Raw genomic sequence first — 14,267 nt, forward strand, 5'->3', positions numbered from 1 at the left:
ATCGGCAAAAATCGGTATCGGCAAGTCAGACTATTCAAAAATCGGAAATCGGAATCGGCCAAGAAAATGGCAATCGGTGCATCCCTAGTTCAGATATATTTAGAAACAGGAGAGATCACATCACATTTCATTCAGACCAAAACATCAAAAAATGCGTGTTTAAAGAAACAATTTTTTCTATTATGTTGTTTCTTAGTTTGGGTCCAAGTGAAATGTTCTATGGTCTCTCCCGATTCTAAATATAGCTGAACCGTTTGGTTTGACCAAGTAAAACTCTTTTTATAAGCATTTTACGAAATGCCTATGGGAAAATAAATTGCGGAAGAAAATCTCTGGTACAGTGCTGAAGCAGGAAGTGACGTTCCACTTTGCCTTATAAAACGCTGCTTTGGACTCAGGAAGTCCGACAGACAGTGAGTAAGAGGGCTCGATCAACCACAGAGACCAGAACCTGGGAGAGAGAGAGTGCTGCGCTGGTCCATTTTGGTTAGCTCTTGATCATCTACTGCATCTCACTCTGAAGGTCTAGTATGTTAGAGTGTTTCTACAAAATGACCATCTACCTTTCTGATGTGAGGGGGCGAGTGGGTAACTCGCTGTGCGCACGTGATTTATTACTCTCACTAAGTGTGTGCGGTATATATGGGCGTGTTGGAAGCGGCAGGAAGCGGTCCAGCTAAGAGTTTCCATTTTCATCAACTTCAAGGTAATCCACACACCTCATCCATTTTCTTTCAACAATAGCGTTCCAGATCCCAAAAAGCCCGTGTTTATTTTCCCGACTTTAATTGGGCATATACTGTATAGCGTATGGTGATCACGCCATCAAGAGGGAAACTATACGGAATTATCCAAACGGAAATTCTGCAATAAAAACATGACTTCAGTGCTCCTCCTTTGCTGCTCGCCCGCCCCCCCCCCACCCCCGCCAGCTTGCCAAGCAAAACAGCTGCGCACTAATTTCTAATTATCGACAATTGAACCCGTTAGTAACCGCCGTCCGTTTGAAAGAGCCGCGATAGCGTCCAAGCCAGAGTGTTTAAAAAGCAGGACTGGCACAGCCCGGGCACTAACAAGCACAATTTGTCAGATTATCTTTGTGGAATGAGCAGGATACCTTCGGTGGATATATGGTGAAACACCACTGTTCAAGCCAAAGCAAAAGGCGGAGACAAAATAGATCCACGTTCAAAAATCCAGAGTCCATGTTCAAATTCCATGGAGGGGAATCTTACGGCGCCTGGTTTGCATTACTTTGGTTTTTGCAAAACTGCTTCAGGGACAATTAAATTTCCTCCACTTCCTAACCTCCAAAGCCAGACACGGAAAATAGACAAAGGAGGAATGCTAAAACCAACCACTGTCCATCAGTTGCTTCATTTACAGCCCATTAACATACTATTGAGGGAGTTTCAGCATAATTCAGTTAAACTGGACTTTAAATAGGAATGAATGAACTCCGATACTTAGGGAGTTTCGCATAATCAACAAGAGTTCCTATGCAGTAACTGATCACAAAATCCAATGACCAGTGACCACTCACAGGAAACGTTTGTCTTTGATTACATGAAACTAGAAATGACCGCCGCCTCGCGGTTGTATGTCGCAATCTACATCCATGTCTGTTCAGACTCAAAATATAAGTAGTTAAAGACTTTGAAGGTATTAAAATGTTTAATTAAAAGTAGTGTCCTCTAGGAAGAGAGTGGCGTCAGCGGAGGATCAAAATGCGAGACTCATTAGCAATGAACAGCCGGGAATGGGTCTCGCGCTACTTTTGCATGCTAAAATAAAGCTGATAATGTACAATTTGATTCAAGGGACGAAAAACCCTTTCAAAGTACAACACAAACTGTCTATTTTGCTGCAACTCGACAGTGCTGCTTTTTTTACTCAAGAGTTCCACTTTTTACTTCCTGGAAAAAAACTGGTCCATTGGAGTGAATGGAGATGTCGGAACTCTTCTATTATACGGCTCTGATTAAAAGGTACTACTCTACTGCAGGTAAGTGGTAACTCATCCTGTACAACCTCACATCAAACTGACCGGACTCTACTGCAGGTAACTCATCCTGTACAACCACACATCAAACTGACCAGACTCTACTGCAGGTAACTCATCCTGTACAACCACACATCAAACTGACCAGACTCTACTGCAGGTAACTCATCCTGTACAACCACACATCAAACTGACCAGACTCTACTGCAGGTAACTCATCCTGTAAAACCACACATCAAACTGACCGGACTCTACTGCAGGTCATCCTGTACAACCCCCACATCAAACTGACTGGACTCTACTGCAGGTAACTCATCCTGTACAACCTCACATCAAACTGACCGGACTCTACTGCAGGTAACTCATCCTGTACAACCACACATCAAACTGACCGGACTCTACTGCAGGTAACTCATCCTGTAAAACCACACATCAAACTGACCAGACTCTACTGCAGGTAACTCATCCTGTACAACCACACATCAAACTGACCGGACTCTACTGCAGGTAACTCATCCTGTACAACCACACATCAAACTGACCGGACTCTACTGCAGGTAACTCATCCTGTACAACCACACATCAAACTGACCAGACTCTACTGCAGGTAACTCATCCTGTACAACCACACATCAAACTGACCGGACTCTACTGCAGGTAACTCATCCTGTACAACCACACATCAAACTGACCGGACTCTACTGCAGGTAACTCATCCTGTACAACCTCACATCAAACTGACCAGACTCTACTGCAGGTAACTCATCCTGTACAACCACACATCAAACTGACTGGACTCTACTGCAGGTAACTCATCCTGTACAACCACACATCAAACTGACCGGACTCTACTGCAGGTAACTCATCCTGTAAAACCACACATCAAATAATATGAACTAGCCCTTAAAGGTTCAAATTGCCTTACTTGCAGAAATAAAACATGATACTTCTGTAGCTGAAATGTAGATATTTAGATTTGATTTAAATGCTAGAGAGACAGGGAGGCTTTAATAGGACAGAAATGTTAAAAACAAACAAACAAAACACTGTAGATTATGAGACGTGAGAGACCAGTCAGTCCTGATTATATTAGTCATCAGGAATAGTCAGTCAGTCAATCAATCAATCAATCAATCAGTGCTTGCCAGATCAAGCCTAGATTTAAACGTTGGAGAAAACTCATTTCTAACTATACAGAAGATCTCCACTGGTCCGCACATATACACTAAGTTGAAGAAGTGTTGTGTCAGCTGTATCGTAGGATCAGAGCCCTGGAACGAGTTAACATCACTTTTGTTCCGTTGTTTTTCCTGGTTTTGATCTGTAATTAGGCCCGACTGGAGAAGCACCTGACATCTGCTCCCTCGCCGTCACCAGGAGACTCAGCCGGCTTGAACTTCACCCAAAGACAATGCAAACATGACCCAAGTGCAGACTACAGTTAACACACTCACCTTCTGGAAGAAATCCTCCCCACCGTTGACTCTCCCTTCAGAGGCAGCTAGAGAGAGAGAGAGAGAGAGAGAGAGACATACAGTACAGACAGAGAGAGAGAGAGAGAGAGAGAGAGAGACATACAGACAGAGAGAGAGAGAGAGAGAGAGAGACATACAGACAGAGAGAGAGAGAGAGAGAGAGAGAGAGAATAATTCATGAAACCACACGGAGCCACTCAATGTTGAATACACAAAGTAACCTCAGCGGAGCCAAATCACGCTCGGCTCATCCAGTGTCTTAGAAATATGAGGGTATCTCTTCACTCAAGAGACCAGTGTTTTCAGTCGATCTCCATTTCTGTGGGTATTGTGCTTGGCGTGGCTGACGATTATGATCATTTTCAGATTTGGAATAAAATGTTCCAAGTAATTTTCTATAATCCCGATGATTTGGATATAGCTTCCGTGTAACAAATTGATGGAAAATATTTTTTAACGGCGGAAGTGACACCACGATTGGGTAGACGGGTGTCGTTTTCACACTTGTTGAAATGAGTCTGTCAGTATCTAAGCCTTCGGGGCCATATTAAATAGAGGAGAATTCGCATCATTACCCTAAAGTCACCTGTACACAAACCAGCATTCAGGTGAGTAGTAGAGTAGAAAAGTAGTTTTTCCGAGCAGAACACCAAGAGAAACACCCTCATCTGATACAGTAAAGCCGTGGCTGTGAAGCTAGCTGTGGGCTAACCACATTCTTCTTCACGTCTCTCCAAAACATCTGCAAGTCCTTCAGACCGCGGCCCGCTCTGTTCATGCAAAATGCATATCTGCTGCTGTCCAAGGAGAATTCTCATGTTCATGTGCCGTGTGGGACGTGGAGTGCAGGGATGGTAACGATGCATTTCAAGGTGGATCCACTACTGTCCATGCAAATCTGGGTCAGGAAGGAGCAGTGGAGAGTTTAGTGTGGCTTATACAGTCACATAAATACTGGCCTTGGTGGTTAAAGACAAGAATGATGTTATGATAAAGTAGACCAGAAGTCCTTTGCTATGCGTTTCAACTGCCGAGAACAACACATTTATTTCAGGATATACGGCCGAGAATATATCACATTTACGGGTGATTAATGAGCTTTAATTGGTGGGGTGGAAAGATTAGTTTTGGCTGAAATCGATATAAACATCGTCTACTGCAAAATCATATTCTTTTGCGACCGCACGGAGAAGTAGAAATTCAGAACATTCCTCGTACAGTATCAGCGGAATACTTGTCATCAGAGTTGAGGGAAGCAGGGATGTTTTGAACTAGATAGACAAGCCTATGTTGATGTACTCCAGAATCTGATAGTTCTGATAGTTGGCGTCGTCTCTTACGGAATGAAAATGTTTCAAGGCCGTGGGTGTACAAACCAAACCATTACGACAATGGGGGAAATTTCAATTCTTCAAAAGTTGGCTTTTCTGAAGAAATGGGGCTTCTGCGGGACACTGGGAAACACATATTTATTACCATACTGTTTTATTGCAATTATTCTATGTCAAGTAGAATAATTTGACATACGCTTGAAACGGTATGAAAATTCCATATCACGATTATAGCGACATCAATTATGACAGCTATCAGTATGATCAGGTTATTGGTCAAATGTGCTGAAGATTTTCAAAAAGTACTGATGATCATTTCACCAAGGCTGCACGCCTGCGTGTGGGAGACCGTTGCCAACGTTGCTTGCTGATGGACAGTATTTTTCAAAGCGCTGTCATCACGGTAACGCACAGTTTTAACGATAATAATAATACATTTTGAAACGGTAATAATAGCGACCCGGTTATCGTTTCATCCCTCATGTAAACCCTTGAAATCCATTCCCCCGCACACATAGCGGCTAACGGTGCTCACTGTTCAGTAGGGACGGGCCACATGTGAAAACCTGGGCGTGAAAATCTTTGTTATGACTTCCCCCATCAGCGGCACGTTTCAAACCACAAACAAAGCAAATGAATGACCCCCCTCGCTAAACATGCTTTTCCTTTTCAACCAGACACTAGACATTATAGCCGTCAGCGATGCAGTAATGTAATGCCTACACCAGGAGCACTTAACACATGGTGCTACTTACACACACACCACGCCGTAAACAGGCCCCCGGTCCACAGCTGGCTGCTGAATCAGACAGTCACGCCCCCCCACCCCCCCCCACCCCACCACCATTACACTTACTTAGTTACAACTATGAAAATGAATGCATCATTTCTGACTTCTCATTGGCTCATCATTCAAAAAGACGAACAGGGAAGAGGAAACCTGAGAAGTGTTGGGCAAGTTACTTTCAAAATGTAATATACTATATTACTAGTTACTTTCATTTGAAAGTAACAAGTTACTTGACAGTATTACTGTCTGTGTAGAGTAACTTGTTACCACTACTTTTGCATTACTTTCAACCAAAATAACAGCAGTAGCAGAATGACAGTGAGTGATGCCACGGAACCATCCCGAAAAATAATGTCAACTGTCTTGAAGTCAGTGTAAACCGTCCAAAATTCTAAATGTTGTCCTTTTCTTTGTTATTGTCCTCTATAGTGGTTATTTGCATAAAACACACAATTTGATTAGGAAATGATTGTATCTTTATTTAAATATGTGCTTTGATTTAAGTAACTCAATTTGTAACTTGTGTTACTCCACAAAGTAACTGGTATAATATTATTGAAATCCTATTGGTAATAAGTTATATTACTGAGTTACTTCTAAAAGTAATATATTACTTGTAATATGTTACTTTTGTAATGCGTTACCCCCTAACACTGATTAGAAACAGATGGACAATGTAGAGTTTACTTTAACAGCATTGTTGTGAGAAAACAGCCAAGACAGTCTGCAACCACCAACTATCAACCTCCTATCATCATTATCCTCATTGTCCGGTTGCATTTTAACAACCACCGCCACAGAGTCAATTACACGTCACCCGCAAAGATACACGCTCCATAACTGTGTCGACTGACATTCCACTCAACCACGAATTCGTTCAACAAATTTTCTCACAATACCTACTTTGTGAGATGTCAAAGAAAACTAGTTCTAGTGTTGTCACAAGACAGAAAAGCTAAATTAACAGATTGAAAGCATCACATACGGGGGGGAAAACAAAGTTGCTCAACCAATGTCGGTTGTCCCTCCAGCTGTGACGAGTCATCACCAATTTATCTTATGTTTATACAAACATTTTGGGTTGCACTCTCATGCACTCAGTTTGCAAAGAAAATGGTGTGTGTAATCAGAATCAAAGGAAGCACTTTAAAGTGTGTGTGAGAGAGAGAGAGAGAGAGAGAGAGAGAGAGAGAGAGTGTGTGTGGGAGCAGGGGGAGGGGTCCAGTTAGGGTTCAGGTTGCCCTACCTGGAGTGAGTTTGGCTAGGGCAACTGTCTTTGCGGTTCATCAGGATAATAGTAGGTGGGAATGTCTACATCTGAGATTGTTTGAGATGATCCAGCTTTGAGGTGGGACGATGGGGATGAAAGTCTGACGGAAGTGCTCGGCTCTCGGGGTGGCCTGGAGTCATCGCGATTACGAAAAAATCCTTGTTACCGCTCGCGTTTCCTCTAAGAACCAAAACAAACCGTGAAGTAGTCCCGTAATATCTAACACACACTGCAACCACATCCTCTTCGCATGTGCTGTTTTCATTTTATACAGGCTTTAGGTGTATAGATGCACAGAGAATACAAAATTAACCTGAAACTATCCAGGATGCTGATGGCTAAAAACAATTAATACTATACTTCAGTGGCGAGTGGGGAGGACAGGAGGAAAAGGACCCAAGACAAAACCTAGTAGCCTATATGGCTGGACCGTGTGCAATGTGTTTAAACCAGGGTGTGTGTGTGTATCTTATCATCGTTCCCTCTCAGATGACACGATATGCATCTCGATAAATGGTCTGCAATACAATAAATAAAAAAGTTGGAACAATTTGATACAGAATAGCACTAATTCAATCTATCAATCTCATATACGGTACAATTCAGTTTAATTCAACTCAATCCACGATGATGTGACTATGATGTGGCTTAATGAGCTCATTGGTTATTGTTGTAATTATTGTAATCGAATTAATAATAATAATCATTTTGCCTAACAATATTGATGCTCATGTGGTGACATACTGTGACTTCTTCAACTAGTACAGAAGGGCAGTTTTATCACAACTCAACAAAATATCGCTCTGAGAATGTCTCTGCCAGTGGCAAATGAAAAACAGACAGCAGGGATATAAAGACCGGCTACAAGATAGGATAATTAAAATGCTAATGACAAACATCCCCAACTGCAGAGAAAGAACAGTACTAAAATTAACCAAAGATATTCTCCACACGAAACACGCCTTTGAACGCTGGATTCTGCTCACCATCCATCCTCATTTGAACTGTCATTGGCTTGTAAAGTTACCGGCCAATGGGGTCTCTTATTATGCACAGAGAGAAAGAAAACCCATTTACTGGAAGGAGCATGAAATCCATGGAAGGCGAGGCGGAAAAGTTTGTTAGGTTGTTGTCGGGCAAAACAGACAGATGAGGGCTATATAGCTACTGATTTAGTGTTGCTATGCAACAGAGTACAAATCGCAACTCTACCACCGATTGGGCGGGGAGGCACAGGTAGTGTTGGCAGGATAACGAAAAATTCCACACTACTTTCATTACCATTCCGAAAGACTGAATTCAAAGATTGAAATGTGTGAACTTTTGACACTTGCTGCAAGTGTCTTCTGCAAGCTGAAATTCCACTTCCGCATCACCTCCAGAGGGCGCACGCGTGCAGACTGGAATAGTTCAAACAAGAAGAAGAAGAAGAAGAAGAGGGATTGGACGAGACAAGAGCCTGACTCTTCTTGGCAGCAGACTACAGCGGTTAGCGGCTGCAAACACGGCAACAGCGTCAAACAGTTTACCGCATCTTGAACCGAGTCCCAGTCCACCTAAACTGGTTGACAAACTGGTGCCAGGAGCGAAATATGAACCCAGATTCCACTTAACAGCGCCAACAAAGATGGACGCCCAAGGAGCATTTCAACACTCCTGTGTTAAAAGGCTGCTGCAAAGCTGCACAAGACAAGTGGTAAACCATCGGTTGACGGCTTTGCTTGTTTGCTGCGGCAGCATCGAATTTGCACTTATTCAACTTAGCACTAGTATTGAAGTGAAAACTCTGGTGTGATGACAACACTAAGGACAAGTCCATTAAGCACTGAGTGTTAAACACACAGCAAAAGATATGAGTTAACTACGCGTGTGATGATCCAAACACAACACAAAATAGCACAACAACTTTTTTTTTCGGTATGTGAATACTTGGGGCTGAAAGGAATTGGTTAAGGAAACATGAGTGAAAACACAAGGAGCATGTGCTGAGAGCAACACATCCTGTTGGCAGATGCGTGGCGTGCAGAGCAGCCGTGGGAGAACCCAGGCAGCGACAGGGAGGGTGCAGCACGGTGCCCCACAAGCTCCAGGGGTACATTATGTTACAGGGGGGGGCGGAGACCAATACATTACTCCCATACTACATACTACCGTAGAGATTTTTCTTCATGTCACTGTCTGCAACTGCCCCTCTCACGTTTCACTCTTGAAACAGGTAGCCAATCAGAACAGAGAGGTCGTTATTATTAATGAGTCTTAAAGACACAGCGACAGACAAGGCCTGTTCTTGGCCAGGCTCAGAGAGGCCCCGCCGAAACCCTAGGCCCGCCCACTGCGCGGGCTCGTCGCACGCTGCGCAGCGCACAAATTTGCCAACTTCGCATCACTGATGTCACTGATGATGTCACAATGCCTATGACATCACTGATGATGTCACAATGCCTATGACATCATCAGTGCCACTGCCTATGACAGCATCAGTGATGCCATAAGATGATTTTGGTCAATATTGATGTCACTGATGACATCACCGATGATGTCATAGATATTGTGACATCAGTGGGACAAAAATGGAAACCGACAGACAGACAAAGCCCACTTGCTCCCTTTTATACACAAGGATGTCAGCAAAGTAACAATAGCTGAGATAGGACATTTTCTAGCACTCTTTCCACCTCTGGCTATTCACCTTATGCAGCCCCGCCCACTTGACCCATTGTATCACGACTTCCTGTTCAAAACGCCAGCAGTTTTACCTGCTCAAACTAGTCTGACTCACCTGGTCAAACCTAGTCTGACTCACATTATGAGTCAGACTAGGTTTACGAGTCACAGGAAGTGTAAATACAATCGGAACGTCCGATTGCAAATGTACACTTCCTGTTCGTCTCTGAAGCCAGGCGGTCTCTTCTGCATAAGGTGAATAAAAGGCAGCTGTAGCATTCTTAGTGCAGCAGCCCCAATTCTGTCATTCGGCTTCAGCAGTGCCGCGTGACACTAATGACAAACACAGCATTTGGAGTCTCATAGCAGAGAGTAGGGACATCTGACGTCCTTGTTGAAGTGCTGCTGTGTGTCAGTGTGTGTTTGGATGCTAGGAGGCCATGCAGGTTAGATGAGGACAAGACAGCGCTCTTCTCTTCCAGCACAGCAGCCTGCAAAGGCATCACAGCTCGAGTCACGACACAAGACCTCTCGAGTGAGCGAGCACACATTGGATGTTGCAATCAGTAACTGTCCAATGGGGTTTCTCAAAAAATAACGGTGCGATTAACATGGCGCTATGTTATGAGCAAAGATCTCCGAACGTCGCCATTAATTAGGCTAAGTGAACATGAGGGACCAATTTATTCAGATCCACACCCATTTAGTAGAACCCGCTAATCCCTTCCAGGCAGTAATTTCAACCCACCTATTCTCCATGACTGCATGTGTCCAGAACCAGAACTGACAGTGTTTCTTCTCTGGAAGGCTGGGAGGAAGCAACACTGGCAGATGATTTGGGGTCTGGGATCCATTATTTTGTGGACAGAGGAACTTTCTGGGAGATTCCGTTGTTTTGGAGCAGAGAGAAGCAACAGGAATGTAAACAGCATCGAATGGCTTCTTTCCACACACAACAATCCAGCAAAGAGATGCAGGCCCGGAGTTTAGTTTAGTAGTCATTATCACTAAAGACCCGGATAAACCTGACCAAGTAGTACTCATTATCACTAAAGGAAAGGCCTGGATAAACCTGACCAAGTAGTAATCATTATCACTAAAGGAAAGGCCTGGATAAACCTGACGAAGTAGAACTCATTATCACTAAAGGAAAGGCCCGGATAAACCCTACCAAGTAGTACTCATGATCACTAAAGGCCCGGATAAATCCTACCAAGTAGTACTCATTATCACTAAAGGAAAGGCCTGGATAAACCTGACGAAGTAGAACTCATTATCACTAAAGGCCCGGATAAACCCTACCAAGTAGTACTCATGATCACTAAAGGCCCGGATAAACCCTACCAAATAGTACTCATTATCACTAAAGGCCCGGATAAACCCTACCAAGTAGTACTCATGATCACTAAAGGCCCGGATAAACCCTACCAAGTAGTACTCATTATCACTAAAGGCCCGGATAAACCTGACCAAGTAGTACTCATGATCACTAAAGGAAAGGCCCGGATAAACCCCACCAAGTAGAACTCATTATCACTAAAGGAAAGGCCCAGATAAACCTGACCAAGTAGTACTCATTATCACTAAAAGAAAGGCCTGGATAAACCTGACCAAGTAGTACTCATGATCACTAAAGGAAAGGCCTGGATAAACCTGACCAAGTAGTACTCATGATCACTAAAGGAAAGGCCTGGATAAACCCCACCAAGTAGTACTCATTATCACTAAAGGAAAGGCCTGGATAAACCTAACCAAGTAGTACTCATTATCACTAAAGGAAAGGCCTGGATAAACCTGACCAAGTAGAACTCATTATCACTAAAGGAAAGGCCTGGATAAACCCCACCAAGTAGTACTCATTATCACTAAAGGAAAGGCCTGGATAAACCTAACCAAGTAGTACTCATTATCACTAAAGGAAAGGCCTGGATAAACCTGACCAAGTAGAACTCATTATCACTAAAGGAAAGGCCTGGATAAACCTGACCAAGTAGAACTCATTATCACTAAAGGAAAGGCCCGGATAAACCTAACCAAGTAGTACTCATTATCACTAAAGGCCCGGATAAACCTGACCAAGTAGTACTCATTATCACTAAAAGAAAGGGCCGGATAAACCTAACCAAGTAGTACTCATTATCACTAAAGGCCCAGATAAACCTGACCAAGTAGTACTCATTATCACTAAAGGCCCAGATAAACCTAACCAAGTAGTACTCATTATCACTAAAGGAAAGGCCTGGATAAACCTGACCAAGTAGAACTCATTATCACTAAAGGAAAGGCCTGGATAAACCTGACCAAGTAGTACTCATTATCACTAAAGGCCCAGATAAACCTGACCAAGTAGAACTCATTATCACTAAAAGAAAGGCCTGGATAAACCTGACCAAGGGGTACTCATTATCACTAAAGGCCCAGATAAACCTGACCAAGTAGAACTCATTATCACTAAAAGAAAGGCCTGGATAAACCTGACCAAGTAGTACTCATTATCACTAAAGGCCCAGATAAACCTGACCAAGTAGTACTCATTATCACTAAAAGAAAGGCCTGGATAAACATGACCAAGTAGAACTCATTATCACTAAAGGAAAGGCCTGAATAAACCTGACCAAGTAGTACTCATTATCACTAAAGGAAAGGCCCAGATAAACCTGACCAAGTAGTACTCATTATCACTAAAGGAAAGGCCTGGATAAACCCCACCAAGTAGTACTCATTATCACTAAAAGAAAGGCCTGGATAAACCTAACCAAGTAGTACTCATTATCACTAAAAGAAAGGCCCAGATAAACCTGACCAAGTAGTACTCATGATCACTAAATTAGTTGATTACCAGGGAAGTCAGAATCGCTTTTATCACCACAGTAAGTAATCAGATTACATATGACGAATTTGACTTAGTGTAAGTATGCAGCGTAGTGGTCACATCAGTCAGAAGACAAAAAATATAGTAAGATTGAAAAAGAAATCACAACATGAAAAGTGCAGTCCAATATATCCCATTGATACCTGAGGGCCTGTGTCCACCTTGCGTCTTTTCATCAGCTCTGGCGTCTATTTTCAGTTGTTTCCAATTAGTGGGGTTTTGTCTCCATGTAAAATGTGGTTTTCATTTCAAATTGATGCAAAAGTTTGGTTTTCACTTCTAAGTTGAAGTTAAGGGTCTATAGATCAATTTTGGTCCGAGGGTCAGACACACAGATTCAAAATTGTCCCCTAGGGGGCGCTGTAAGATATGGTAACATGGTAAAATGGTAAACTAGGTACATGGTAACATTAAACAGCTATAATTTTTGATTGGATCATCTAATTTGAGCATATGAGGTATGTATGGATTCAGGATTAAAAGTGGCAACTGGTACTTCAAGAATTTTAGTAAGCAGATTAAAAGAAATACCTTTTTTGGCCCATTTTCCAAAATGGCCACAACCGAAATTATGCATTTTTGAAGAGAAAGTATTAAAGTGTCCCCACAGTTGCTATGGAACATAACTTTTTCATGCTATTTTAGGCCCAGACAGTGTGGTGAATCAACTGGAATTAGCACTCAGTTAAAAAAATGGCTTCTAGGGGGCGCTGCAAAACATATTAACAGCTATAACTTTTGATCAGATTGTCCTATCTGAACATATGAGGTATGTATGGATTCAGGATCAGGAGTATCAATTGGTATTTCAAGCACATTACTTAGAGAAACAATAGTTTGTCTCTGGTACTGCCAAAGTCCCGGGAGATTGGCAGAAGTTTCTGGCAAATGAGGATAATAAGAAGGAACTGTTTTCATTCCTGTCAACTAAGTTGGTAACAGATGGACAGTTCTCAGATGACAAGGATGTCTACATCACTGCAGATGATCGAGTCCACCATGTTGGGAACAGTCCTCCAATGGATCAATGCAACCATGAGGAAGCTGACACTCGTGTCCTAGTACATCTTCTCCATGCCCTCCAAACAGCATCACTTGGGATGGTACATACTGGAGACACAGATGTTGTAATTCTACTAAGTAATTTCCATCATATCAAGGCTTTGAATGCAGCTGCGGAAATCTGGATCTCCTTTAAGGCTGGAAAGACAATGAGAATGATCTCCCTGAACACTCTCGCAACAAACCTGGGCACAGCAACATGCAAAGCTATGGCTCTCTTCCACGCATTCACTGGATCAGACAGCACATCTTCCTTCAAGTTCAAGGGTAAGCGATCCTGCTGCAAGTTGATGCACGAAGTCCCATACCTGACAGAGGAGTTCGCAACTATCGTTGACACTCCATTCCAAACTTCGCCACGGCTGAAAGAAGTTGCAGTTAACTTTGTTTGTAGGCTGTACTCCAATGAATCAAATGAGGAAAATGATGTTGATCTTATTCGAATGAGGTTATTCTCACAGAAGACTAGGGATGTTGAAAGAATTCCCCCAACAATGGATGCTTTGGATCAACATCTCAGAAGGAGTGTCTTCCAAGCAAGCATCTGGACGACAGCTTACATGTAAGTATACACCTGTATGCATTTAAGTATTGTATTTTATTATCATTCATTCATTCATTCATTCATTAAGGTCCACAATGCCTGTCAACAACCCCACTGATCATGGGTGGAAAGAAGAGGACAGCAAGCTGCTTCCCATTTGGACGACCCTACCACTTGCTGAGGATATATTTCAACTGGATGTGAAGTGCACTTGTACAAGTACTTGTACAAGTAGACCTGCCAGCTCTCGGTGCAAG

General features: G+C 42.8%; 1 protein-coding gene across 1 annotated transcript in view; it reads right to left on the reverse strand.

Moving 5' to 3' along the window:
- Positions 1 to 14,267, reverse strand: part of bicc1a (BicC family RNA binding protein 1a) — a gene marked incomplete at its 5' end in the record, with an annotated part of 98,444 nt that overhangs the window by 66,454 nt on the left and 17,723 nt on the right. Inside the window, one exon of the mRNA XM_083650510.1 lies at positions 3,457 to 3,503. Coding sequence (XP_083506636.1) covers positions 3,457 to 3,503 — 47 coding nt within the window. The remainder of the gene's footprint in view (positions 1 to 3,456; positions 3,504 to 14,267) is intronic.

Source organism: Poromitra crassiceps (assembly GCF_964638095.1).
Source record: "Poromitra crassiceps genome assembly, chromosome: 14".
Taxonomy (NCBI): Eukaryota; Metazoa; Chordata; class Actinopteri; order Beryciformes; family Melamphaidae; genus Poromitra; species Poromitra crassiceps.